General features: G+C 44.4%; 2 protein-coding genes across 3 annotated transcripts in view; one reads left to right on the plus strand and one right to left on the minus strand.

Annotated features, from left to right (window-relative positions):
* Positions 1 to 2,046: 2,046 nt before the first annotated feature.
* LOC310858248 (kelch domain-containing protein 3-like) lies at positions 2,047 to 3,162 on the plus strand (the record flags this gene model as incomplete). Its single annotated transcript, XM_083764356.1, has 1 exon — positions 2,047 to 3,162. One exon carries the CDS (start codon positions 2,047 to 2,049, stop codon positions 3,160 to 3,162), a length of 1,116 nt encoding a protein of 371 aa, XP_083620482.1.
* A 1,282-nt stretch (positions 3,163 to 4,444) lies between these two features.
* The window catches only part of fat1a (FAT atypical cadherin 1a), a 91,407-nt gene continuing 69,829 nt past the window's right edge, over positions 4,445 to 26,022 (minus strand). The window contains exons 16-29 of one of the 2 annotated variants that reach the window (XM_083765396.1): positions 24,936 to 25,073; positions 24,621 to 24,764; positions 22,662 to 22,859; positions 20,631 to 21,224; positions 19,086 to 19,308; positions 18,312 to 18,443; positions 17,399 to 17,556; positions 14,712 to 15,189; positions 13,105 to 13,258; positions 10,803 to 10,913; positions 9,999 to 10,639; positions 9,542 to 9,679; positions 7,214 to 7,249; positions 4,445 to 6,307 (exon numbers count right to left, since the gene is read on the minus strand). In XM_083765396.1, the coding sequence (XP_083621522.1) occupies positions 5,592 to 6,307; positions 7,214 to 7,249; positions 9,542 to 9,679; positions 9,999 to 10,639; positions 10,803 to 10,913; positions 13,105 to 13,258; positions 14,712 to 15,189; positions 17,399 to 17,556; positions 18,312 to 18,443; positions 19,086 to 19,308; positions 20,631 to 21,224; positions 22,662 to 22,859; positions 24,621 to 24,764; positions 24,936 to 25,073 (3,861 nt within the window). In that variant the 3' untranslated portion in view covers positions 4,445 to 5,591. The remainder of the gene's footprint in view (positions 6,308 to 7,213; positions 7,250 to 9,541; positions 9,680 to 9,998; positions 10,640 to 10,802; positions 10,914 to 13,104; positions 13,259 to 14,711; positions 15,190 to 17,398; positions 17,557 to 18,311; positions 18,444 to 19,085; positions 19,309 to 20,630; positions 21,225 to 22,661; positions 22,860 to 24,620; positions 24,765 to 24,935; positions 25,074 to 26,022) is intronic. The other variant, XM_083765397.1, reaches the window with a different exon arrangement.

A 26,022-nucleotide genomic window follows, 5' to 3' on the forward strand; every position in this document is an offset into this window, starting at 1 on the left:
TACTAACTAACACCCGTGGGAAACTTTGTGAGTACTTTATATTTGAAATCTGAATGTTTAAATATACGGAAATCTTGTAAATGCAGCGGCTGCAAAAAACAGGGCAAAGTTACTGCATGACTGTCATGATAATTATCATGGCAGTCATGTTCCAGGGCTATGCATGCATGAGAGAGGAAAGGAGAGGAGCCGTGCGGCAGGCAGGCAGAGACATCAAGTGGGTGCTTGCGGAAAAGTTTACAGACAAGGTCCAGGAGGACTATCTTTTGAGTGACAAAACATTTAGAGGTTCGGTAGGTCTATCTGGTTGGAATGATTTCAAACAGGGTCATTTTTTATTTGGAATCGCATCGGCATGCATTGTCGCTCCAAGGAAAGGAAATGCAAATGTCAGTCGGGCTAACCGACCATTCAATAACGTCCCTCCTCGATACGATGAGACTGCATGAGTAAATAAAACATGGTAAACACACGTTTCAGCATTATAGGCAGATTCATCAGTAGCCTATACTATTTATGCCAATATACAGTGGAACAATCCATGCACTATAGGCTTTAAGCACTCTAAATGGAATAAAGAAAGAAAAATAGCTGATCCTTGAGCTTATGGATCAGCTCTTTTCCAACTAGGCATTTAAACCTTTAACATGGTGAACCATGAATTGTCCACATTTGAGTAGTCTTTTAAATTATTAAAGTAATGTTCAATAAACGTAACATTTCTAACTTTTATACTTTAAACACAAACGAATTAATTTCCCCAAACACTGTCAAGTGTGTTTGAACACAGCAGTGTGCCCAAACTAAGTAACACATAGCAAATGCTGCAATGTGTTCCTTATCCAATTTGGTAGCACTGCAGTTAAACCATAATGTAGCATTTAAAACATGCAAGTATATAAACATTAAATTTAACAGACCTTTGAGGTTGGGATGAACTCGACTCCTGAAAGAATTTGGAGCTTCTTCTTCTTCTTCTTCTTTTTCTTCTTCTTTTTGTTTAACGGCGGTTGGCATCCAGATTTGGTGCATTACCGCCACCTTCTGACCCATATTACGGGTCAAACTTAAACTTTCTACCATATCAAAAACGACTAAAATAAAAATAAAAAGTTAACTGTCCACCCATTGTGATCCCATCCCATCCCCTATTCCATTCACTTCCCTGGCCCACTCGCCTGAGTGGACGCGAATCCCTCCCTTAACGTTGTGTTTGATGAATTGAACAACCCTGTTGAAATGTACTGTAATTCTACAAACTGACTGTTAATAGATATTTCAATCAATCAATGGTTACATCCACCACATTGAGGAACCTTCTGGCTGCATCCAGCACCATTTTAATCCTCTCCATGGTCAGTAATAATAAATAAATAGTTGTAAACCATTTGTACTATAATCAATAAACCATAAATACATAAAAATAAATAAATAAATAAATAAATAAATAAATAAATAAATAAATAAATAAATAAATAAATAAATAAATAAATAAATAAATAAATAAATAAATAAATAAATAAATAGTTGTGAAAGTGATCTGTCGGAATGGTGGGACTTTTTCTGCCGCGGGTCCCTGTCGGAATGGTGGGACTTTTTTCTGTCGGAATGGTGGGATGTTTACAAATATGGAACATACCACCATTCCAACAATTAGAAGTCAATGTCGGAGTGGCAGCATGTCGGAATGGAGAGTGAACACCATGCCAAGCAAAAGCTCCACTACTGAGTTTTGACTGCAATCCCTCTGTAATTTAAATCATGGGCACAGAGGACTGTCAGAGCCTGCCTATGCTGGGGTCGATCAGTTTGCCTTATTTGGGAGTAAAACAGGTGTGAGCTTCTCTGGCAAAACCAACATGTGAGCTTCAAAGATTGGCCAAACTTCATGTGACGTTTGTCCCACTATTCGTATAAGTTTTAGTACACCTAATATTACTTTATGCAACTGCCATAAAATCCCTAAAATTATAAGGGAAGTTTATTATTTATACACAGCAGAACAGAACAAAAGTATCTTCATAAACCGTACTGCTGGTGTGTAAAATGGTGCGCTGGACGTTTCATCTGAAAGAAGGACAAAGAAAAGAGGATCATGCCGCTGTGGCAGTGGGGTACAAGGTTTACACGTTCGGAGGCTACTGTATTGAGGAGATCGACATGGATCAGATTGATGTGTACATATTCAACACAGTATCTTTGCACTGGAAGAAGTTGCCCCCATTGACAACTGGAAGAGAATGCCTTCCTTCCATGTGCATGGGCCACACAGCTGTGCTAATAGAAGATATAATCTACATCTGGGGAGGTAATACTTTCAATGGAAGGTACAGCAATGTCCTTTATGCATTTCATGTCGACACCCACATATGGTTCAATCCCAAGACTTCTGGGACAGTTCCAATGGAGAGGAGCAGCCACTCAGCCTGCGTCTTGACGAAGGTCATGTATATTTTTGGGGGATTCAACATGCTGACTAACACTATCACTAATGACATCCACAAGTTCGACACCATTACATTGGTCTGGTCTCTAATTAACACCAGAGGCACTCTGGCACCTCCTTCATCATGCCACTCTGCCACCATCATCGGGAAAAAGATGTTTGTATTTGGAGGGAAAGCGCACCAGGACAACATCATCCGAATGTTTGACACAGAGACCAACTCCTGGATGAGTACACCTTCTGTACAGCTTCCTCCAGAGCGATACACATGCACACCTGCACAGATTCTTCCAGAAGGACGCGCATGCCATTCAGCCTTTGCCTACAATGAAGAGCTGTATATATTTGGTGGCCAAAACTTTCGTCTGGGTCAGACCTACCATGATCTATGGAAATTCAACCCTGAGACCTTCTCCTGGAAGAGGTGTGAGCCCAGTGGGATTGGACCACGTTGGATGTCTAAGATGTGCTGTTGCATGGTGGGAGACCGGATCATCGCCTTTGGAGGAAACAGATTCACACCCGTTGTTGATGAAGATTTTGAAGATGAAGATGATGAGGATTTGTCTCATCTGTACATCTTAGACTTATGCCCCAGTATGAAGACGTTATGTAAGCTAGCTGTAACTCAGTATTGTCTGGATCAGTCCTTACTCCCACACAACATCAGGTGGGAACTGGCAGCCATGACACACAAAGAAATTACAGCCCACTAAAAAAAACTAAGTTAATGCTAATCTGTGTGCTACACAGGCCAAAAGCCCAACATCTTTTACGGAATAATTCCTTTCGTACAAACATTCAGGCCAAGTCAATGGCAAATGATGTAAGTGGGTGACTTCATCATCATACATGTTCAGAATCATCATGATAAAAGGCGCCCCAACTTCACACAAGTGTGATATTTATTATTTTTACTTTTTTACTTACTTGTATTTTGGGTTTGGTTTTATGATTTCATTGTATTTTGTGATTTCCTGTTTTATTATAGTTTTTTTGCACTGTGCATGGGGCCTGTTTGGACTATGATTCTAATTATTTGGGCCATTTATGTTTGACATACTATATGATTGTCACAATATTTCTATAGTATAGTTTTTATTTGATTTACATTTGATTTTATGTATTCATGCATTCATGTATGTATTCATTCATTCACCCATTAATTTTTATTGTTTTTATTTGCACTATATTTACATTTGATATTTTGGAAAATAGCTGATCTACAAGCTCAGAAGCGTTGCCATGTGACCTCTTGTGAGCTTAGACATTGGCAATTTTTTAAAGAATAGAATAAGGCTACATTTGGCGTGCTATTAGAAGATACCAGTCTTGAATTAACGTAATTTAGATGCCATGATTTACGGCTGGGACATTTTTGTGACATCTCACTACATATTTAATTTAGCTGAAGAATTCAATTTAAAATAATTCAAAGTGGCAGAAAATGTATTCTGACTGGCACGAGTGGCCGAGATCTATGCAGAGACTGGAGAGTGAGAAATAATCAGAGGAATCCAGGGAAAAATCTATTTTTGAGGGGCGCTAGCCCCTCCTATATACAGCTTTAATGTTTGTGTTGTCTGAACAAACATTAAAAATGCCATTGACAATGAACAGAGAATTTATGTCATATGTTTCTGAGCAAATCGGCATATGTATGTCGGTGGGAACCCTCTAATCAATATGATTGATTAGAGCGGCCTCACTTCACACGGGTGTGATTTTTCTATGGTTCAAAAGTTATTTGCCAAAACGTTAAGTGGGCTGTTGTAGCGCCAACATGAGGCAGATGGGAAAGATTTGGGATGGAGGTTCTTCCTCTACTCTACTCAGTAGAGTAGAGGAAGAACCTCCATCCCAAATCTTGCACGCGAACATACAGTGGAGTCTACTGTATGTTCGCGTGCAAAGTTTTACAACAATGGAAGCTGTGTTCGTGATTTGTGGCAACAATTAAAATACAAATATAAATGACAAGACAATAGAGAAACATAATATTTTTTAGGAATAATTTATTGCCAGTAGGAAAGCGTGAGCTTGTGGCAGTATTCAATAAAAACTTTTAACAAGACCATAGCATTGCTCAAACACACATAGACACCTGAAAAAGTCACGTGTCCATGGATTACTTTGCACTATAAATATATTGGGTCCCGTTTTCTTGGTGGAAAAATAAAGAGGTTTCAAAGTCGCAATTTACAAACAAACAAATAAAATAAAATAAAAAGAACAACACAAGAATATGCAGTCGCTCATAGAAGACCCTTTTTGAAATGAGCAAGAGACAATAAACTTTACGGATACATCATATCTGGAAAAGCCACGCTCTTCTCAACGCCCGCTCTAAAATCTTGTTTTTTCGTACACATTTCATTTTTCGTGAATGTAAAGCACAGTAAGGCCGATAATGTCACACCATTTAACTTGTGTTTTGTTGAAAATAAAAGCATAAAATATCTACAAAACCTAGTAAACTTTGAAATCAAAACTGTACATTTAAATTTACATTGAAAATGAGGACTTGTATAAAAAAAACTGGTTACTTTAGTTTTTCTTCTTTTTTCATTTATAGAAATACAGATACCACCTTGAAATATTTATTATTCATGACTGTTATTGTGTATATCTTTTCTGTTTATTTTTTTTCTGATGTACATTTACACATGATTCCTTCAGACAAATTAATTTCTTGTGCATGATGACAGTTTGTTTAAAGCAAAATGGCACAGCCAACTCAAACGGTCATATTTTTGTATTCCAGTAGTGGCAGGAGTTGGACCGAGAGGAAGCGAGGAGGTCATAGGGGCCAGTCCCATGCCTACAGGAGGGTCCCACAGACTCCAGTCTCAACGACTCCTGTTTTGCGACACATTTCACTGGATATGCATATCGTGTGACGCATGTGTGTGCGATGTGTCTGTCTTTAGTTGTGTTTCACTGTGATGAAATGAGAGGTTTATGGGTAGGAAAGGTGGAAGGTAGCTTAGGGTTGGATAACAGAAGGTCAAGTTTTGTGTGTGTCTGTGTGTGTGTCTGTCTGTGTGTGTGTGTGTGTGTGTGTGTGTGTGTGTGTGTGTGTGTGTGTGTGTGTGTGTAGGGGGGTTAGCGGTCGGGGTTCAGGCACTTTTGTTTGGATCCAGTGTCAGACTTCAGTGTGTTGTTGGGAGTCCAGCGCTGGGATGGCGAGCCGCTCGAAGTGGCCCTCGTCGCCACTCTCATAGTCACTCAGCATGACCTCGGACTCCTCGCAGCACGCCGACATGTCCGAGCAGGATGCCGTGGACGTGTACAGCGACAGCGACACATTGTCCAGGGCCGCCGCGTCCAGGTCGCGGCTGTAGCCCAAGGAGAAGTCCCCCCTGCTGTAACCGCCTCCTCCGCCTGTGGTGGTGGTGCCCAGGGTGGAGGTGGGGGTGACGGTGGAGGTGAGCCCCGCTCCCTGCGTGCTCTCTGTGTCGCCCCCGTCTCCACCCGGGTAGGCGTGCTGGGGCAGGTAATGGTTAAGGCTGTAGAGCTGAGGCAAGGCCGGCCGCTGGCGGACGCCTCCGGCCCCTGAGCCGGGGCTCCCGGGAGACCCCGGGGCCAGGTCTCCTCTGACCAGGGGCCGCAGGGTGTCGTAGCGGTCACTGTACTCGGGAACAGGTGGCGGGGGCAGGTCGTCGTGCACGGGGAAGGCCTCCGGCGGCGGCGGAAAGTCGCCCTCGATGTCGAAGCCGCCCGGGTAGTAGTCGCTGTCCATGGCACTGCAGGCGTCCCCGTACAGTGGCGCGGGGGCCTCCACCACCTCGTACTGCGGGAACTCCTGGATTCCAGGAAGTTGAACACTTGGCATCCAATCAGATGTGTCCCAGTGGTATCCTGGTGGAATGGGAAAAGAAAACATGTCAAAAACACATGTCACACACCGTGAGTTTGTTATATCAGTGGTTCTCAAGCTTTTTTTAATTTGAAAGACCCCGTTGAATACTTTATTAGACCGAAATGTAAACGTCAGACATTTACGTAGGCTAACACTAAGAATAACTCAGTTGTCTGATGGATGCAAATGGACCCATATGGGTCCATTTGGTTCCATTTGTGCACTCTCAGAGTTACAGTTGAAAACCACTGATTTACATTGACCAGACGCCACAGTGTTAATATTAAAAAACCCACACCATGCAACATGACACTTCAATACACTCATTAATCCACACTTGATGAGTTTATCACACCACGGGGCAACACAATGTCATTGTCAACACATACACAGCTTGAAGCAGGACACGTGCACACGTGTACAACGCATGTGCCAACACACAACAGTGCCACTCGGGTTTGAACCTTTCTTTCATTACAAAGCATATTGATTGCATGAGTTCACGATGACCTGGTTATAATGAACACAACACAGCTGTAATGAACACAATAGTTAACATAAAGGTTTAACATTTTAATGTCTCACACACCGACACACGCCACATCTGTATAGTATGTAGTTAGCAACAAGGCTAAACTTTCAAACACATTGAACATGAGTATTAACATTTTTCCATAATGGCGTCACAGTATTAAGACCATGCAAGACAATGTTTTAGGTGGTCTTATCCAGGCATAATTTACACCACGTAAAGCAACCGATCATTCAAAGTGATGTCAGGTTGGAGTTACGAGGCGTTAAGTATACTGCTGCTCTTTAAACCTGAGTGTTAGTGGGGACAGGGTTAGGAGAGGAACCAGGGTAACACCAACTGGGCATCAGGCAAACAAAGATGAAAAAGTCACCTCTTGGGTTCTTGAGATCATGAGCCAAAAAAGACTCTTTATATGATGCAAACAGGGGAGGAGAGAGAGAGAGAGAGAGAGAACAAGTCACTTTACCATCCTGAGCCAAAAGCTGAAACAGTAAGCTGAGTAGTATGAAAGTATGAAACATTGAAAAATGAACACTGAAAGGGTGGGAAAAAAGACTAGCTATTGCATTGCCATTTTCTTAAACTGACTTAGAGGTTCATAGCCAAGAGTGGGTAGGGTAGTGTGCTGCCAACGGTAACAAGAAGACTCGCCCCGTTTCTGTTTTCCTCCCAGAATTTCCCCCAATGTGAGGGGTGGGAGAGGCTGGACAGCAGACGGCTGGACTTTGAATTTCTTTAACTATAAACTTTCATGACAGCAGACAGCCTAAGTACAAATATAATTTATGAAAATCTACTACATTGAAGTCTGTTCACAGAAGTTGTTGTAGGATATGTGGGGATTATCTGACGAGGTACCATTTGAGTGTGCAAAACCTTACATATACTAAATAATACTACATTTTTTATAGGGTCAATATAAGTAAAATAATATAGCCTTTCTACAGGAGTATCTTTTTATATTTTTCCAAAAAGAATACAAACAGCCAATAGCATATTACAAAGTTATCCCCCTCACTGGTGACAATTCCGGGAGGAAAAACGGGCAAGCACCGGGTCGAGTCTTCCGGTATTCCTGCCAACTACTAGGCAACAATGATGAATCTCCTAATTGTTTGATCTACTAAATACATAATTAAAAAAAAAATCTATTCAATTTGTTTGTCTCGATTCTCTGCACACTTCTCGATCAATAGAATAATTGCTGAGAAAATAATGGATAGTTGCAGCCCTACAATTCAAATAATAGACAACTGTGCTCAAGATTTGTCTGTGCATGCAGGAGCACGAGAATGACAATCGCCCGCAAGGGCATTCTGAACACATGCTCAATTCATTCTAGTTCATTTGGATTAGTGGAGGACGCTGTGATCACTGTTGGATGAGACATGTGCGTCCGTGTAAGGAAATGGCATTGGTCTGACATCCTATACGCTTCACAGCCCAACACCAAAAGGACAGAGCGACCGGCAGAGGGGTAGTAATTTAAAGAATACCTTCTCCTTCCACCGAGTCAACGGCAGATTTGACAAGGTGGATTACCGTCACTATGGAGGCTTGTGAGAAGGAGGGGAGGGTGTGGGGGAAGGAGGGAGGGGGCAAGAGATATCTACTGTTAGTACAAAAGGCTTGGGCAAAGACAATAGAAAAACAAACATGGAAGGTGTGGAATGCCAACATGTAAGTGACACTCACTTACTGTCCCTTTTGCTTGAGAGGTTGTATGTGTGTTTTTGTCTTACTGTGTGGTTAGGACAAGGTATGGAGGAGAATAGTCCACTAACGCGTAATGCCTGGGGGGGGGGTGCAGCCACAAAACAATGGTACGCAACAGAACGTGGGGTGGGGGAGGGGTGGTTCGGGCGCGCACAGACACACACACACACACACACAGTCGGGTCTGGTGTGTTTGTGTGAAATAACACAACGACAACATTCTGAGATGCTGGGGGAGTGGGGTTGGGGTGCGATTGAAAATACAGATGGAAGAATCTGTGAAATTCCTCAGAATTTAAAAAAATACGGCTTTTCCATCTCATTAGGGAGATGGAAGTTGGAAGAATGAGAGGCCGAAATGTTTTCTCTTTTTTAATCCCTGGAGAATTTCATCAAGTGTCTTTGATTGCTTCCGTCTGTAATGGTGGTGATTGAAGACTTACAGGAATAAGGACCCCTATTTAAAACCTTGTTCTGGATCTGTGGACCGATTTGATCCAAATGGGAGCTGAGACCCCGCAGCGAATAAACAAAAGGGAAGAGAAAAGAAGATGTGACCCCGGAGCCGGCATTGATTGGGTCATCCATTCAAAACGTGCAAAGAGAGGTGGGTTAGCATGAAAAATAAATAAAAGCCAGAGAGTACACTGTAAAGTACTGAGCATAATTTCTTTGAGTGTAAAACATCTGGTATAACACTCAGGATTTTGCAGTGTATGTATCATAATTACCTGCAGGCAAATCAAGACTAGGGCAATAAAACATCTGAAAGGCAATCCTGTACACTCATGCAGTAGACTATAATGTGTGTTGCACAAGACACTAACACAATGTATGACAACTATATCACTTCATAAAGCACTTTGAGCTCCATGTTATGTGAGAAAGATGACAGTTTTAAAACACTAATCGCAGGTAAGTCTTTTCTCTCTTATCTGGGTTATTTCCTCTCACATGACAATGACAGCAGGTGCCAACGTACCATTGTCATCACAGGACTCAGACTGGAAGGAGCTGAGAGACTGAACCTCAGACATGCTCCCCCTGGTGTTGTAGGGGTGACAGGCGCTGTCCTCCACTGGCTTCTTGGACAGACACGGGTCCAAGTCCACTACTTTAGCTGGGGGGGAGAAGAAAAGTGAGGAATTAGCCACATGAACCCTAGTGTCCCCATTCTGGGCATGCCATAATTACAGTTTGATATTATTCAATAGGTTACTAGTGCTGAACCGGTACTTAAAAAACTAAATTTAAAAAAGAATCGACATTCAATTATGATCAACACAAATCAACGCCATAATATGGTCTTGATAGATCAGTTGGTACCGGCTCTAGTACGGCACCATTTCTCGGTACCCAACACTAGTCACAATAGAGGAAAATATCAGATCTACAAGCGCACAACGTGTCATGTTGAAATCAGACTGAAACCTTCTTACCATCATAATCGTAGTCCCAGTTAGGCTTCTGGATGGAGTCGCTGTCAGACACAGAGTTAGAGGGCGGGGGAGGGGGGAGGTTGGGCGCCACGCTGCACACGGCCACCGTCTTGCGGTGTCCGTGCACAGAGTCCGGGTTGAAGGTGCTGAACTCCGGGTGCTCCGGGATGGCAGAGCCCTCAAACGAGTTCCGGTCCAGGTTGTTCCGCGAGTCGCTGGGAATGCTGGGCGTGTAGGAGATGGGCCGCACGGGGACCTGTGGCGGGATGTCAGAGTAGATGTTCTTGCTGAGCTTGGCGTCGAAGTAGGGCCTCTGGAGGAAGGAGTGGGGCGCGGGGGAGCCCCCGGGGCGCTTGTCCCCGTCGCTCTTCGAGCGGCCGCGGCACGCCCTCTTGCGCACAATGATGAAGAGCAGGACCATGAGGAAGATGCTGGAGACGAAGACCACGATGCCGATGACCTCCTCCAGGCCGATGTTCCAAGAGGTGGAGACAAACTCATTGCGCACCTCAGCGCGGAGCTCGCACATCAGTCCGCTGAAGCCCAGCGAGCAGTTACAGCGGTAGGAGCCGTACGTGTTCTGGCACTGGCCTCCGTTGCCACAGGGGTTCTTCACACACTCATCCACGTCACTGAGGCACCTGGGAGCGCAATGGTGGGAGAGAGTGGAACAATACAGATGAGAAAGACTTTGCACTCATACGTGTACTTGAAGCACTTGCACAAAACAATTGAATAGCAATAAACATTGCACATGTACATATATAAATGACTGAATTTAATTCCCATTAAATGCTGACATACCTGTCTCCCTGGAAGCCTGGTTCACACTCACACACTGGGCCGTCCAGACTGTCGATGCACTTCCCACTGTTCTTGCAAGGGTTATCTCTGCAGTACGGTCCAAGCTGGCACCTGTGGGATTCAAATCAGTGTGCATCAGCATAGCGAGTCAAAGCAGTCTGACAAACAGTGTCATTACTTGCTCCACTCTGATCCAAGCCCATTTTCAGGGCTTGACTGAGTTCTGCTGACAGGCTGAATGCCAACACTGCTCCACTGCTCTGTGAAGAGTTTTATTCCACATTAAAATGTTTTGTGAGGAAATTGTTTACAAGATGATAGCTGTAAATTATTGTTGAAAACGGTGGGTTAGGCTGCAGTACAAAACGATGGTTGGTATTGGCTACTGATGAACCGATGCCAATACTGTCACACACATCCTGCAGATAATGACCACTGTAACCTGAAAATATTTTGCAGAAAATCAAAATACAATTGTCAAAATGACTAAATGACTGTTTTCCACATTTCTTTACACACTTCAGGTCCCTCTATAGCGCATAGAACAATGAGAGGGCATTGGAATGGTTTCGTATACTATAATTCATCAATGCTGTCAGCTGGGAGGCGACCAGACTGATTTAAATGTCAGTCTGAGGTTTGCGGCTAACAAGCTTTGGTGCTGATAAAACGCAAGTAACATCATCGGACCAAATGCTTTTAAATAGAAGGGTTCATTTGGCAATACAGATAAGAGCTCTTGGTCTCCGAAACATCGATCAAGGGTTAAGCATTCAGTCTTCTGACTAAAACATTAGTATAAATTACTGCTGGGCCGTTATCGGCGTTAACGTGCTGTGTTAACGCAAGACTCTTATCGCGCGATAAAATAAATATCGCCGTTAATCTATTCTCAAAGTTGGGTCTGGGAGCTGGGTCTGCAACTCGCCCTCGTCCGTATAACGGCCCATGGGCCGTTATTTGCAAACTTAGTCAGCCTCATTTATTTTATATACACAGCGTGTTGAGTTTGCAGACCTCCTATTTTCTGCACGGCACTCACCGTGACCTCACTACCTCACAACAGCGTGAAAATGTAAGATCTGCAAGCTCACAACTCGCTGTGGACGCAACAGCTTGTTGATACACAAAATGACAAACATTTCACTGAATATATACCACTTTGAATTTAAAAAATCGTTGTACATAGACCTGAGTATAGCACGAATGAAACTATAGATTTATTTTGGGGATGTGGAGGACGCACTCTCACCACAAATCCAAGCGTAGAGTATAGAACACGAGCACAAGTACACCGCCACCACAAAGTCCTCTAAAAGGTTTGGGATTTAACTCGTGCCATACTCAGGCAATCCTCAAGCGATTGTTATAATTCCAAGTGGTCTATACTCTGTGAAGTTTATATTTTCATTGGGTGTATATCATGTCATATAGTCATGTTTTTTTATATGCATTTATCAAACGATATGGAGAGAGATGGCATGCAGCCAATATTGCATCATGTGCACTGGTACACTCTCAATTAAGGATTTTCCCAGCGGGACTCTTGTGTACAACCTTTATTCAAATAGTTGAAAATGAATTCATTAAAAAAAAACGAGCACATGTATTTTTGATCTATAAGGCCAAACCTCATTTAAAAGAATATATTAAGAGTAGGATGCCTATATGACCTTGCCTTTTAAATTGTTTATAGCTAATATTGGAATTTTACACAGCTGAGCAACCAAATCACTAATTACATCAGTTTGCACAAATCTGGGTCAAATCAATTAAGCAGAAGTAGCTGCCTATAAGCCCCCCTATTCTCAATAGGTTGTAAATCAAAAAAGATGTGTTTATCATACCTTTTAAAACTGAAAAACGAAACTAACTGTATTCCCAAAAGCGTTACTTTTAAGAAAACAAAAACAAAAAGGCAATGTAGATTGTGTATTATTTAGACAGACCTAAACACTTTCCACTTGGCATCCCCATTTTGGGCATGTCATATAGGTGATAATTACCCAAAATGCTCTAACAAGCTCACAAGCTTTTGACTACTGTCACTACTTTTGCATGACACAGTCATAAAACAAGTTATATAATAGGCCAAGGGAGAGAAAATAATAATAATAATTTAAAAAAAGGGAAAAAAATAAAATAAAAGACTACAAGGTTTCTGCCAGAGAGCGACGATATCTACTGTAAGATGACACATTGTGACAAAAAAAAGACACTGCAATGTAGCAGAGGCCTGAAATGACAGTAGGCCTATATTAGTGACACGTATACATACAGTGGAAAACACGGTGTAGCCTACCTTTGTCCTGAATATTGCCCTCTGCACTGGCAGTAGAAGTCATCTGCGCGGGGTACACAGGTGCCACCATACAGGCAGGGGTTCGAGGCACAGGGGCTGATGCCAACCTCACAGTGGGTGCCCATAAAGGATGCTGTACACTTGCAGAAGTAACCTGCAGGGACAGGAGAAGAAGATGTGTTTCAGGGCAGAACTCAACTAAGCAGTCCAATAGTGGAAGAAGAACTCTTTTCATTTTTTTTGTACTTAAAGGGATTACTCACCCCATGGAGACTTGAATTGTCATGTTTTTTGTTTGTATTTTGTCGCATTCCTAAGCCAATAATTTGTGGACCAGCAGTGGTTCCCTATGAAGACACAAAGTGTCTCCTTTGTGTCTCCATAGGGAGTATGGAGAGCAGGTTATCAAATTATTGGCCTAGGACTTTAAGTAAATTTTGATACCAATACTTTTGTACTTTTACTCAAATAAATGTTCCGGACAGAGTATTCTTATGTTGCAGTATTGATACAGCTGTCTGAGCTACAGTTTGCTGGTATAAAAGTACAGCATATCATAAGATCTCACTAATGTTATGATGAGTCATATGAAGTTTCTGAAGTTTAGGAAACTTGCTTCTCAGAACAACATCGTCTTTGTTGTCAAAACATTGACAAATTAATTTGAGGTTCATTTAAATTAACTAAACTGGGGGTGGATAATTGCATTTTTGAATGATACCCTCATCTCATTAAACCCTATTTAAGCAATAGCACACTAAATGCTGTGGTAAATCACTTTCCGTCACAAAATCACATTGCAGTGGACAACAATTGAGCAGCATATTGCGACTGTTATTTGGTGCTCCAAATAACAGCGCAAACACTGAGACGTGTGAAAAATGTGGGCTTATTGCTTCAAACAATTCAGAGACGACATAAAAAAGACTACTTAAGGACACAGCGGGCCCTAATGGATGCCTGTGCTATATTTTCTGTGCACTACACAAAAGACCAGTGTATGTATTTAACATTACATGAATTAAACATAAAAAATATAAACTAGCCAGTGTTTACTCAAACAGTGTACTGTAACCGACAACCTCAAAACAATATAGTCCATTCTAAACAAATCTGAGGACATTTGCTTTCTATATTAGGTCCAGATTCTTTGGTCCACACTAAAGTTTGAATGTGAGTTCTCAACTCTTTAAACGATTAACAGATTAAACACACAATGGATTGATTAAAAAAATCAAAATAAAGCACAAGATAGCTGTGATGACTAAAACCATGACTAAATATATTGACAATTTCATCAACAAATAAAAACTAGACTACAATGTCAGCGACTAGTGGACAAGAGATCCAGTAGAACTAAGACAAGTCATATGCTCAAACTCATAAGGCGGCTCAGATGTTGTGAGCTTGTCGGCATGCATATAAATCAGGCATTACGACACCATCACGGCCCAGCAAAATACCTTTTTGTCGACAAAATCAACTGTAGATTTAGTTGACTAAAATATGGCTGAATCTAAATTGAATTTTATTAACAAGACTGTGACTAAAACAAAATACAAATTTGCTGTCAAAAGTGAACACTGTGGCAGTGGAACGTGAGGTACCTCCGTTGGGCAGAGATGAGCAGCTTCCTCCATTGGTGCAGGGGTTGCTGGAGCAGCTCTCGGCCGGCGGCGCGAGAGCGCAGCCCGGCGCCACGTCCACCACCTCCTCCAGCGCGGCGTAGCTCCGGTGGGCGCGGGTGTTGAGCGGCAGCTCCTGCCCATTGAGTGTGATGGCCTCCAGGCAGCCGCGGAGGCCGTTGGTGACGGGCAGGCTGCGGCCGAGGCGCGAAGAGGCCGAGCCGTGCTGGCGCACGTGGCCGCCGAAGAAGACACTGTTGTCGAGGTTGAGCGTGCGCAGGGTGCCCGGGGCCATGCCCGACGCGGCGTGCACGCGGTCCAGCACCAGCTTGGCGTAGTTGCCGTCCACCTCCAGCGACACGCTGTGCCACTCGCCGTCGTTCACCTGTGTGCTGTGCACCGACACGATGCCCGGGCCGCTGCCGCAGTCAAACTTGTACTGCAGGCGGCCGTTCACGATCTGACATGTAGGACACAGGAGGATATGGGAAAGGAAAGGAGTGAGGGGGTGTATGCTAGTAGCTGACCAGGTAGTGCAATCGTTCTCAACCTGTGGGCCGTGACATTGCAAGTGGGTCCCCAAATAATTGCCAAATAATACGTTTTTAATCCATTAAGACCTGTGGCCGATTCCACAAATCTTCTAAATCAGTAGTTCTCACACTTTCAAGGATATTTTTGGCGAATGTTGACATGTCTCCCCAGAATAGGGATGCTAGGTCTTAAGTGGTTAATGTCCTGCATGTGTCTCCCGTCTCTAAACTGCCCATGTAAATGACAAGAGAATGGAACCTTTCTCGGAAGGTTTACAGTGTATGCCTCACCAATTCTGAGATCTGCGTTTTATTTCGGGGTTCACAGGCTCTAATTCAAGATTCTATATCCTGAAACGGGAGGCTGTGGATAATGCTGTAACCAGTAATTAATTTTCATGAGTCATGGTCACACACACACACACACACACACACATCGAACGCAGAAAGTAATTCACCCTGAAATCATTACGGCTGGAACAGCATGGTGCACCCACTGCACACAGTCCAGAAGGGTGTGACCATAAAGCCCATTCTATTAGCGCAGCCTGGCTTTTCATTAGCATCTTAGAATAGATAGAAAGCCCTTTGCGGTCATTAACAATGAGAGTCAGAGTGAATAACTGGACCCAAATGGATCCTCTGTGTATACCTCTAAATAAAGCATGCAGGGGTGGAGCGACAGGCAGCTGTAAAACTATCTTTACTCATATGATGTATCACTTGTATCCGTTTCCACATATACTAATTGTTGAATGTAAGTGTGTCAACACATACATAATACCCACTATGTTTGGAAACTGAAAATTTACGGTGTAGTAGTAGTAGTAAATAATTTCGGTCCATTTAAAAGAGCATACATACAGTACAGTTAAGTCCACTAATGGTAGTGGCACCGGTGGAGGCTGAAGCAGAGGATTATTTTTGCCTGTCCTTCATGTAGTCTGTAGTTTAGACATATTATTGGTCCGACTGTCATTAGACTGACAACCTATACCTGAAACCCTAACCGCAAGCATGGAGCAGCGCATGTTCGACCGCATGTCTGACCGCTGATTCCACATATCGGTCCGTTGGTGTGTCTAGTCTGCATGTGCATCCCGTTTGTACATACACATATGCAGTATATCGTTTCTGCTGGGTGAAAACATGTACAGTGTATGTCTAAAACAGTTTTTTTTATTTTTATACATTTTCTTTTAATGTTTTAATGTTTTTTGAAAATAGAGCTTGTAGTAGATAAAATAATTAATTATTTTTTAAACAAAAACGTTTTTAAATATGGAGAATCCTACAAAGTTTCTGCCCGACAGCAACAATATCATAAAAACGTAGGAATTAAAAAAGGGTTAACATCCACGATCACTAATATCCAGCAAAAATAATGATGGAGGGTAATTTTGTCCACAGATGTACTGTGGCTGTGTATGTAGCATAATACCCTTTGAACCAGTCAGGTTACGGGCCCTGCCTGCAGTCTGGCTGCACCCAGACTCCTAACCAGACCAACTCTGACAGGAATGTGTGAGAAAGCGCTTTCCACTCCCCTCCCAGCACCAAAATAGCTCCTGTGTGTCTGTGTGTGAGTGTGTGGGTGCGTGCGTGCGTGGGTGAGTGCGTGCGAGCGAGCGTGTGTGAGCGGGCATGCATGTTTATGGGCGTGTTTGTGTGTGTGTGTGCTATTCAGCCCACCACAGCATTCCCATAGTCACGCGTGTGAAAGTGCTTTCTTGAACAGGCACACATACATCATCCATCAGAGTTGGTGGGACAGTTACAGCACTGTACTGTATGTGCTTATCATGGCTGATATGGACTAGCATGAGCTAAAATGGAGGTAGGAACAGAAAGGGTTAGTCCCTACCATCCCGAGACACACGCACACACATGCGCGCAGCCTTGCACACACGACAAACTTAACCTCTACATTCCGAATCCTAACCTGAATTACTTCCTAATTGCAATTTGCAATCCTAACTCCCCAAATATTTTTAAATCATGAAACAACCATTTCTCTTCAGTAAATCAGTAAAATGGTCCTCGCAATGTCTATTTATTCAATTCTATGCACGCACACACACACACACACACGCACACACGCACAGAGACTCTCTATCTATCTCTCTCTCTCCATACCTCCAGTATGCTGTAGTCGGTGCCTTTGGCGTACATGACGGTGGCGTGACTGGAGAAGGTTCGGAGCCTCAGGGACAACTTCATCTCCTCCTTGTTCTCGTTCTCCAGCAGGCGGTAGCGGATGTAGCCGGCGCCGCCGAACGCCAGAGAGTGACCGTCTGACACACGAGGAACAGCAGAGACAACGTTAATATAACAACAGAACGCCAGAGAGTGACCGTCTGACACACGAGGAACAGCAGAGACAACGTTAATATAACAACAGAACGCCAGAGAGTGACCGTCTGACACACGAGGAACAGCAGAGACAACGTTAATATAACAACAGAACGCCAGAGAGTGACCGTCTGACACACGAGGAACAGCAGAGACAACGTTAATATAACAACAGAACGCCAGAGAGTGACCGTCTGACACACGAGGAACAGCAGAGACAACGTTAATATAACAACAGAACGCCAGAGAGTGACCGTCTGACACACGAGGAACAGCAGAGACAACGTTAATATTACAAAATAGAACGCCAGAGAGTGACCGTCTGACACACGACGAACAGCAGAGACAACGTTATTATAACAACAGTGAATCAGTACGGTGGAGCGCATGCCAGATGTCACCTTTTATTTAATAAAACGTTTGTCGGGTGGAAACCTCATATGTCCAAAACTGTTACTTTTCAGGATTCAAATTCGAAAATACCTTAGGAAATGTAGCAGATCGACAAGCTCGAAACGTGTCGCTTCGCGCCGTGTTTTCGAACTTGTAGATCTGCTACTTTTACGTACGGCATTCATTTATGAAAAGAAGTAAAAGTGTGGAGATGTGAGGTTTCAACGAAAAGTAATGAGTCCTCCATTGTGTGTGTGTGTGTGTGTGTGTGTGTGTGTGTGTGTGTGTGTGTGTGTGGTCTTACCGGAGCACTTGCCCTTGCGGTCCTCTGGACACACACAGCGGTACGTGGCGTCGTGCTGGTTGGTCACACACTCCATGCCCTCGGGACATGGGCTGCTCTCACACAGCAGGTTCACCTGGGGGCATTTACCACCTGCAGATAAACACACGCACGCACGCATGCACGCACGCACGCACACACACACACACACACACACACACACACACACACACACACACACACACACACACACACACACACACACACACACACACACACACACACACACACACACACACACCATTTAAGAAGGGCAGTTCAAGCTGAGTGTGAAGTTTGTGTGTATGCGTGTGTGTCTCAGGGCAGTAGTTCCCGAACACTGGATTGGGACTAATTTGGGGGTCGCGGATATATATATAATTATATATATATATATATATATATATATATATATATATATATATATATATATATATATATTTATGGGTTGTGATGTGAGTAAATATCCCATCTTTCATTTTCCTACAATTTTGTCAAAATTATTAAATAATTAATATATAATATATTTATATATATTTTTTTCAAAAGAACAAAAACCTTCTCAAAAACGTAAATGAAAGAACTTCCATGAATGAATGAATGAATAAATAAGAAGCAGTGAAAATAGCAGATCTACAACCTCTGGAAGCATCCGTCTGTGTTTATGCATGGGTCATGTATGTGACGTGCGCGGAGCACGACGACGTGTGTGTCTGTGTACATACAGTGAGTCCGTGTCTGTGTGTGAGGCTTTACCTTGGCACTGGCAGGTGGCGAGGCGCTGGTGTCTGGGCGTGACGAAGCTCAGCCTGGCCGTGCTGTAGGTGGACATGGCGGTCCGGTCCAGGCTGATGACCTCATCGCAGAACCTCAGGGGACAGTCCAGGCCCGCGCACACCTTCTTCACCACGCGCACGATGCGCACACCCGTCATCTCCTCGATGACGCCCGCCGACGAGTTCAGCTTGCGGAACACCATCTGGAGACGCAAACGATTTGGCGGTGGGGGGTTAATCAAACTAATCGATTATGAAAATGAATCGATAATCGATTTTAGCAAAGCAATTACAACTTTTCTGTTGGTGGGGAGAGGGGGGGGGGGGTTCAATTGTGCTCACCCTCACAAGAAAATGCCAAGAATGGCCGATCTACAAGCTCACAATTCGTGTTGCATTGGGAGCTTGTTAGACCAGCTGTTTTAAGTTACAACAGTTTAAACAGGGCCAGTGTGTTTAATCAGGCCATTTTTCATGTTGATTTGTTGACACAGTATAATTATGCGTAATGAAACAAATAATTTATAAAAGTTTGCTTTTTTTGAGACATCGAAAAAAGTAATCGATAAAATAGTTTTAAATTAACTTGTGCGTGCGTGTGTGTGTGTGTGTGTGTGCGCGCACGTGAGTGTGTGTGTGTGTGTGTGTGTGTCTGTGGGAGTAGGAGTAGCACAGTTCGTCAGTATGCAAGCTTGCTTTGTCTACCCCCAATCAAACACACAGTTCTGCTTCTTCTGATGATAAAATGAAACTGTAAACAAGCTAATAAGAGCCTCTTCTGGAACGCAACACCATCTGTCGGATGACACACAGCAGGTGTTCAACTCACAAGCCACCAATGAAGAAATAATTTACAGAATCAACCACCAAACAGAAGGGGCGTGGTGAAGTCGACATGCATAAAACAGTGTTGCCTTCCAGAAAGCAAGACCGTGAACCGAGTTAAAATGTATTTAACAAAAGCAGATATTTTTCAGTTCCATTGGTCCAAGTATGCCAACTCTTTTGTCTATGGCCAAGTGCATATATTGGTGGTCCTTAAAAAAGGTTTGAGAACCACTCTGGATAAGAGAGCCTGCCGAATGCATATTCGTCTTATTAGCCACAATAGCCAGGGATACCTTTAATGCCTAATTATACAACAGGTCGTTTTGAGGAAGCAATCTGATTGGTTGAAACAGCTTTCTAGCCGTGCTTAAACCACCATATTGGAACGGCTAATCAAAACAAAGAATTCAGCCATGCTTTTCTCTCAGAGCGCAGCCGACTCGGTGGCTATAGGCTAGCTAGTTTCTTGAGACATTTGTGGTCGTAGTGACTACATCTGTCATTGAAAAATTATATTTTTTAACTGTAAGGGTAACTAAAAGGGTGTTCTTTATCATCATTAATGCACTTCTGCGATACCTTTCGGAACCGCAGGCGTGCATTAATGCCGATAAAGAACACCCTCTCGTGTAATATTGCCTAGTAAATAGTGAATTGAACAGTGAGTGAGTGAGTGAGTGACTAGTCCATCTCTTACCTCCTGGGGCTGGTAGGGCCCTCCAGACTTCTCCAGGGTCAGCAGGACGTCCAGATCCCCCAGCTCGTTCGGCTGCAGGCTGACCAGCTGCACCTCGCTCCTCCTCACCCCTGCAATGTTCCTCAGCGCACGCTGGAAGTTCCGCCAGTAGTCGCCGACGAACTCCTCCGGGGAGATGCCGGCGAAGCGCACGGCGATGGAGTTGTCCAGCGCCTGACGCGTCACCTGCCGCACGTGCACCGTGACGTCGGCCGCCACGGTGAAGCGCCCGTCCGCCACCGTCACGTTCAGCGGGTAGTGGCCCACGTCCAGCGGTCGCAGGGCGATCACCTTGCCGTCGGACGCCGACACCTCGAACAGGACATCGCTCCCGTCCGGAGACGAGGACGAGGGAGCCAGGCTGTAGGTCAGGGTGTCATAGACGTCTTGGTCGGTGGCGTGGATCTTGCCCAGAACCCCTCCCGGGTACTCGTCGCCGGCGGTGGACACGAAGATGTCGAGCGGCAGGATGGCCGGCGGGTAGACGCTCTCCTCGATGATGCGAATGCCGATGAAGGCTGTGGAGAGGAGCTGCGGTTTGCCACTGTCTGACACCTGGCCAGGAGAGAGAGGAGAGGGTTGGGTGGGTGAGTTCAGTGTGGTTTGTAGGGGTGCACCAAGTAATCAAACTCAAGTCAAAATAGGAATGAAGTCGTTAATCAGGCTAATCGGTTTAAAAAAACAATCTATTAGAATTGTATTCCTGATCCCAAAAAGTGCCCACTCCATTATTTGATTAATTGAAAAAGCTGTTAATAGAATCTGAAAGAAAATTAACAATAATTGCAGCCCTAGGTGTAAATGATCTGCTGTAGCATGTTCCTTCCTCTAGAGGGCACTCCAGCCTTTTCATTCCGTCAGTTAGTAGCACCTACTACAGTGGAAACCTAGAGAAACAGCTCAAAGCAGCCCTGTGCAGAGTGAGCAGTGCACAGATCACCTACAGCCCTGTGCAGAGTGAGCAGTGCACAGATCAACTACACAGGAGCGCCTGCATTTACATCCATCCACAGTACACACAACGTCGGGTGGAAAACCCTATTTCAGGACTCAAATTAAAAAATAGCAGATCTGCAAGTCGCGAAGGAGCTACTTTTGATGCTTTTGCGTGATCCTGTAGTATGATCAAGTAGGACATTAATTTACCAAAAAACACAATGAGATCAAATATGGAGATAAGAGGTTTCTGCCCAACAGCAACGATATATAAAAACCCACACTGACACAAAACGATGTGTGCACCTGGTGATGGAAAAAATTAAATAGTGCTATTTCCCATCCTTTCTACCCACTCCTCTCTCTCTCTGTTCTCTCCTCAGCGGGGACAGTCCACCATCTGTCAACGCACAGGATGGCCACGGCTCAAAGAGAATGCCTCCCATTGGGCGTTTTCTGAACCTGCCAAAGAGGGCCGCAGGTTTTATCTTTTATTTTGTTTTTAATATCCACTCATCCGTCTTGCGTTCTATTTATCAAGGCGAACCACTGAGGTGGGAGGGATGTTTGATATGGAGATGAGGAGGCATAAAGAGATGAAGGAGGGAACAGAGAGAGAGAGAGTCAGAGTTGAAGTGTTGACTTGACAACATAGGGGAGAGATTGAGAGTCAAGAGTGTAGAAGTAGCCCAGGCGGTGGCGTAACCGTCTGGGCACCCGACTGGTAATCCAGTCGCAGTGTGCCGCGGGTTCGACTCCCGAGCCCGACACGGCCTTTACTGCATGTCTTCCCCCATCTCTCTCCCGTTTCCTGTCAACCTACTGTCTGTCCCTTCAAAAAAACAATAAAAGGCGTAAGCCGCAAAACAATATCTAAAAAAAAAAAAAAAAAAAAAGAGTGTAGAAGTAACGGGGCGAACGTTTTTGAGAGGAGAAGCCAATAGCTACGGAGAGAGAGAGATACACAGATGGAGAGATTGAAAGAATGACATTGGGAGGGGTGGGGGGGGGGACCATGTCCGCTGCGCCTTGACAGAGAATCTGCTCTAGTCTTACCTGAGCTTGCAGAAGGTAGTTCTCTTTCCTCTTCCTGTCCAGGACGCCCACCGCCAGCAGCTCGCCCTGGGTGCTGATCTGGAAGGCGTCTCCCTCGTTGCCGTCTACGATGCTGAAGGAGAACGGGGGTCCGTTGTGCGTGGCGTCCCGGTCAGTCACGCTGAGCTGGAGCACGCTGGCGCCCTGCGGTCGGTTCTCCTGTTGGAGAAAAGAGACCATACGTTTACAACGGAGTCGTATTCCCAATTTGTACGCAGTTGGTGACCGGATGATATTGATTGTGTCGATTCTGGCCTTTTTGCCCCCTCTTTGCCCTTTCTTAACTGCCTGTCTACTATCTGAAGTTCGAGGGTGGTTTTAGAACACAAGAAGCTCTCCTAATGCCTCTGTCATATGTGTAACATCAGACGGATCAAAATAGAAAACCGTTTTACCAGTCATTCGCTAAATTACTTTTTCACTTAGATCAAAGCAGGCAAAAAAGAAGCACCATGCTCTCCCTTTTTCATTTTGGCCATCTTTCTAATCTTCCAAACAGTGCAGATAGCTATGTGTCGCAGTGGGTGCTCGCGGTTCCCTCCTCGCTATCTTTCCCGCACCCTTACCTTCAAGGCTGTTCCTCCCTCCGTCTGTCTGTCCATCCATCCATCTGCCCATGAAGCCATCCATCTGGCTTTCTCTTATCTGCATTCCAATACTTAAGATTCAGCCCCCAGTCTTTAATTCCACCTGCCTGTCTACCTTTTTTTTCTTTCACTCTCCCTCTTATTCTATTTCTCTGCTTATCCCTCTTTTACATTCCAGTGGTGCAGTCTTCCACAATCGCCCCCACACACAATCTCTCTCTCTCTCTCTCTCTCTCTCTGTGCATCCATTATTTCCCCCCTCCCCTCCTCAACCACTCCTCGTTCTCTCCGTCTACCTAATTTTCACCCTCTTATCAACGCTCTCCACCCCCCCCCCCCCTTCCACCCTCCACCAACCTCGTCTACCTCCACCTCCAGGTCCTGTCTTATCAGTCTGTACGTCCACTCCCACTGCTTCAACTGCTCTCGGAATAGTGGTGCGACGGTTAATATAACTAATCTGATCTAATCTGTTATAAAAAAATGTTTTGGATAATTTAATAAAATAATTGATTAATAATTGTTGGTCCTTAATTTGAGGATGTGATAATAGGCGAAAATTTTAAAACAAATCATTGCCCTATTCTTTTTTAAATAGGCACCACTGTACAATGAACATTTAAATAACGCATATGAGGCTCATTGATTCATTGTTATCATTAACCCATTTTGTACTGAGGCCGATTCTAAAAACGCCTTCTAAATCCTGACCTAAGTTGTCTGAAAAACATCAACTATTTAATGAATTGCATTTTTATAGCGCTTTTCCAAGTGCTCAAAGCGCTTTACAATGGTTCATTCATTCATACATTGGGAGGTGAAGCTGCGAACAGTTGACGCCAGCGTCCTCACTTCCCACATCCACACACCAATGGTGGCGAGCTCACACCGACCAACTCATTGGAGGCAACGTGGGGTTCAGTGTCTTGCCCAAGGACACTTCGACATGTGGACAGGAAAAGCCGGGATTCGAACCGCCGACCCTGGGGTCATTGGACGACCTGCTCTACCTCCTGAGCCACAGCCGCCATAGCAGAATCAAATGTTTTACATTTTTGAATACTGTACATACTGGACGGGAACCCCATTAGGGGTTCCCGTCCAGAAGGGTTAAAACACCAAAAGGGGTTCCCGCCCAGAATGGATAACAATATATATTTTAAACACACTTTCTATTCTATTAACAGAAAAGTAACAATTAGAATGAAAATAATCAATAACTGCAGCAGCAGCCCTGTCTCGAAATGCCGGCATCAGCCACTGAAAAACCCATATCTGTCGAGCACTCGCCAGAACCTCCCTCCCCCCCACCACCACCAGCTGTCCTGCGTACCTGGATGATGAGGCTGTAGTTGGCCTGGGAGAACAGCGGGGGGTTGTCGTTGACGTCCGACACGTCCACGTTGACCGCAGCACTGCCGGAGCGCGGCGGCACACCGTTGTCTGACGCCAACACCGTCAGAGTGTAGCCTGACGTCTGGAGGAGGACAGAGAGGAGGAGAGCATTAGCATTCACTGTCATTCACTGATAACAGACGTGGTGGCGGTGTGTGTGTGTGTGTGTGTGTGTGTGTGTGTGTGTGTGTGTGTGCGCGCGTGTGTGTGTGATTGGACTGGAGAACATGGACAGTGCATTCGCGTCTCTCACCCTCTCTCTGTCCAGCTGACGGGCCACTCTCAGCTCTCCTCTGATTGGGTCGATGGTGAAGGGCGTCCCCTGGTTACCGTCCACGATGGAGTATCGAACATGGCTGTAGGACGGCCCATCTGCATCCTCCGCAATGACCTGGAGCGCACACACACACACGCACACACACACACACACACACGCACGCACGCACGCACACACACACACACGCACACACGCACACGCGCGCACGCAAGACAGGCAGGCATACAAAATGAAAGTTGCTCTGTCAAAAATGTCACTTATTCAAAAAACATGCTTTTAAAACTGCTCCCTATTAAAACTGTCTTTCAATGCATTGTTGTGTTGAAATGAAACGTTCCAGACATTTAAAAAAAAAAGTATCAATAATAGGCAAAATAGCAGATCTACAACCTCACACCGTGTCTCATCGCAATGCTATTTATTTTCACTATATTTCATAATGTACGTTTTCCCGTTTTCTACAAATAGTAAAAAGTACAATTTGTCTTTGAAATCATAGTTGTTAGACTCAGAGGTATCCACAACAATAAAGTAAAGTACTGAAGTAAATGTATTTAGTTATTTTCCATCACTGCTTACTTGCCAGCCAAACGGACACAAACATTTAAACGTTTAAATGCCCACCTTGGCCACTGGGCACGGCCCACTGGACGGTAACCCCGGGGGAAATCACCAGACAGCAGAGATTTACTCGTAGGAGACAATGACAGGTATTAAAATCTAATTTTCTACCGGATAATTTATATTCAGAGCGATTAGACATGCTGCTGATAAATGGCCACAAGGGAAAGTGCATGTGTGTGTGTGTGTGTTGTGTGTCTGTGTGCATGTCTGTGTGTGTGTGCGTGTGTGTGTGTGTGTGTGTGTGTGTGTGTGTGTGTGTGTGTGTGTGTGTGTGTGTGTGTGTGTGTGCATGCGTGCCAGGGAGGAGAGGAGACACGGTGAGGATGGAGCTCTCGGGAGAGGACAAATCCCTCCTTATCCAGGATGAGGGTTCAACCATTTCATCTCAACTATTTAATTACAGCCTGCATGTGATTGTGTGTGTGTGTGTGTGTGTGTG

The sequence above is a fragment of the Protomyctophum parallelum genome (assembly GCF_964188405.1).
Source record: "Protomyctophum parallelum genome assembly, chromosome: 5".
Classification (NCBI taxonomy): Eukaryota; Metazoa; Chordata; class Actinopteri; order Myctophiformes; family Myctophidae; genus Protomyctophum; species Protomyctophum parallelum.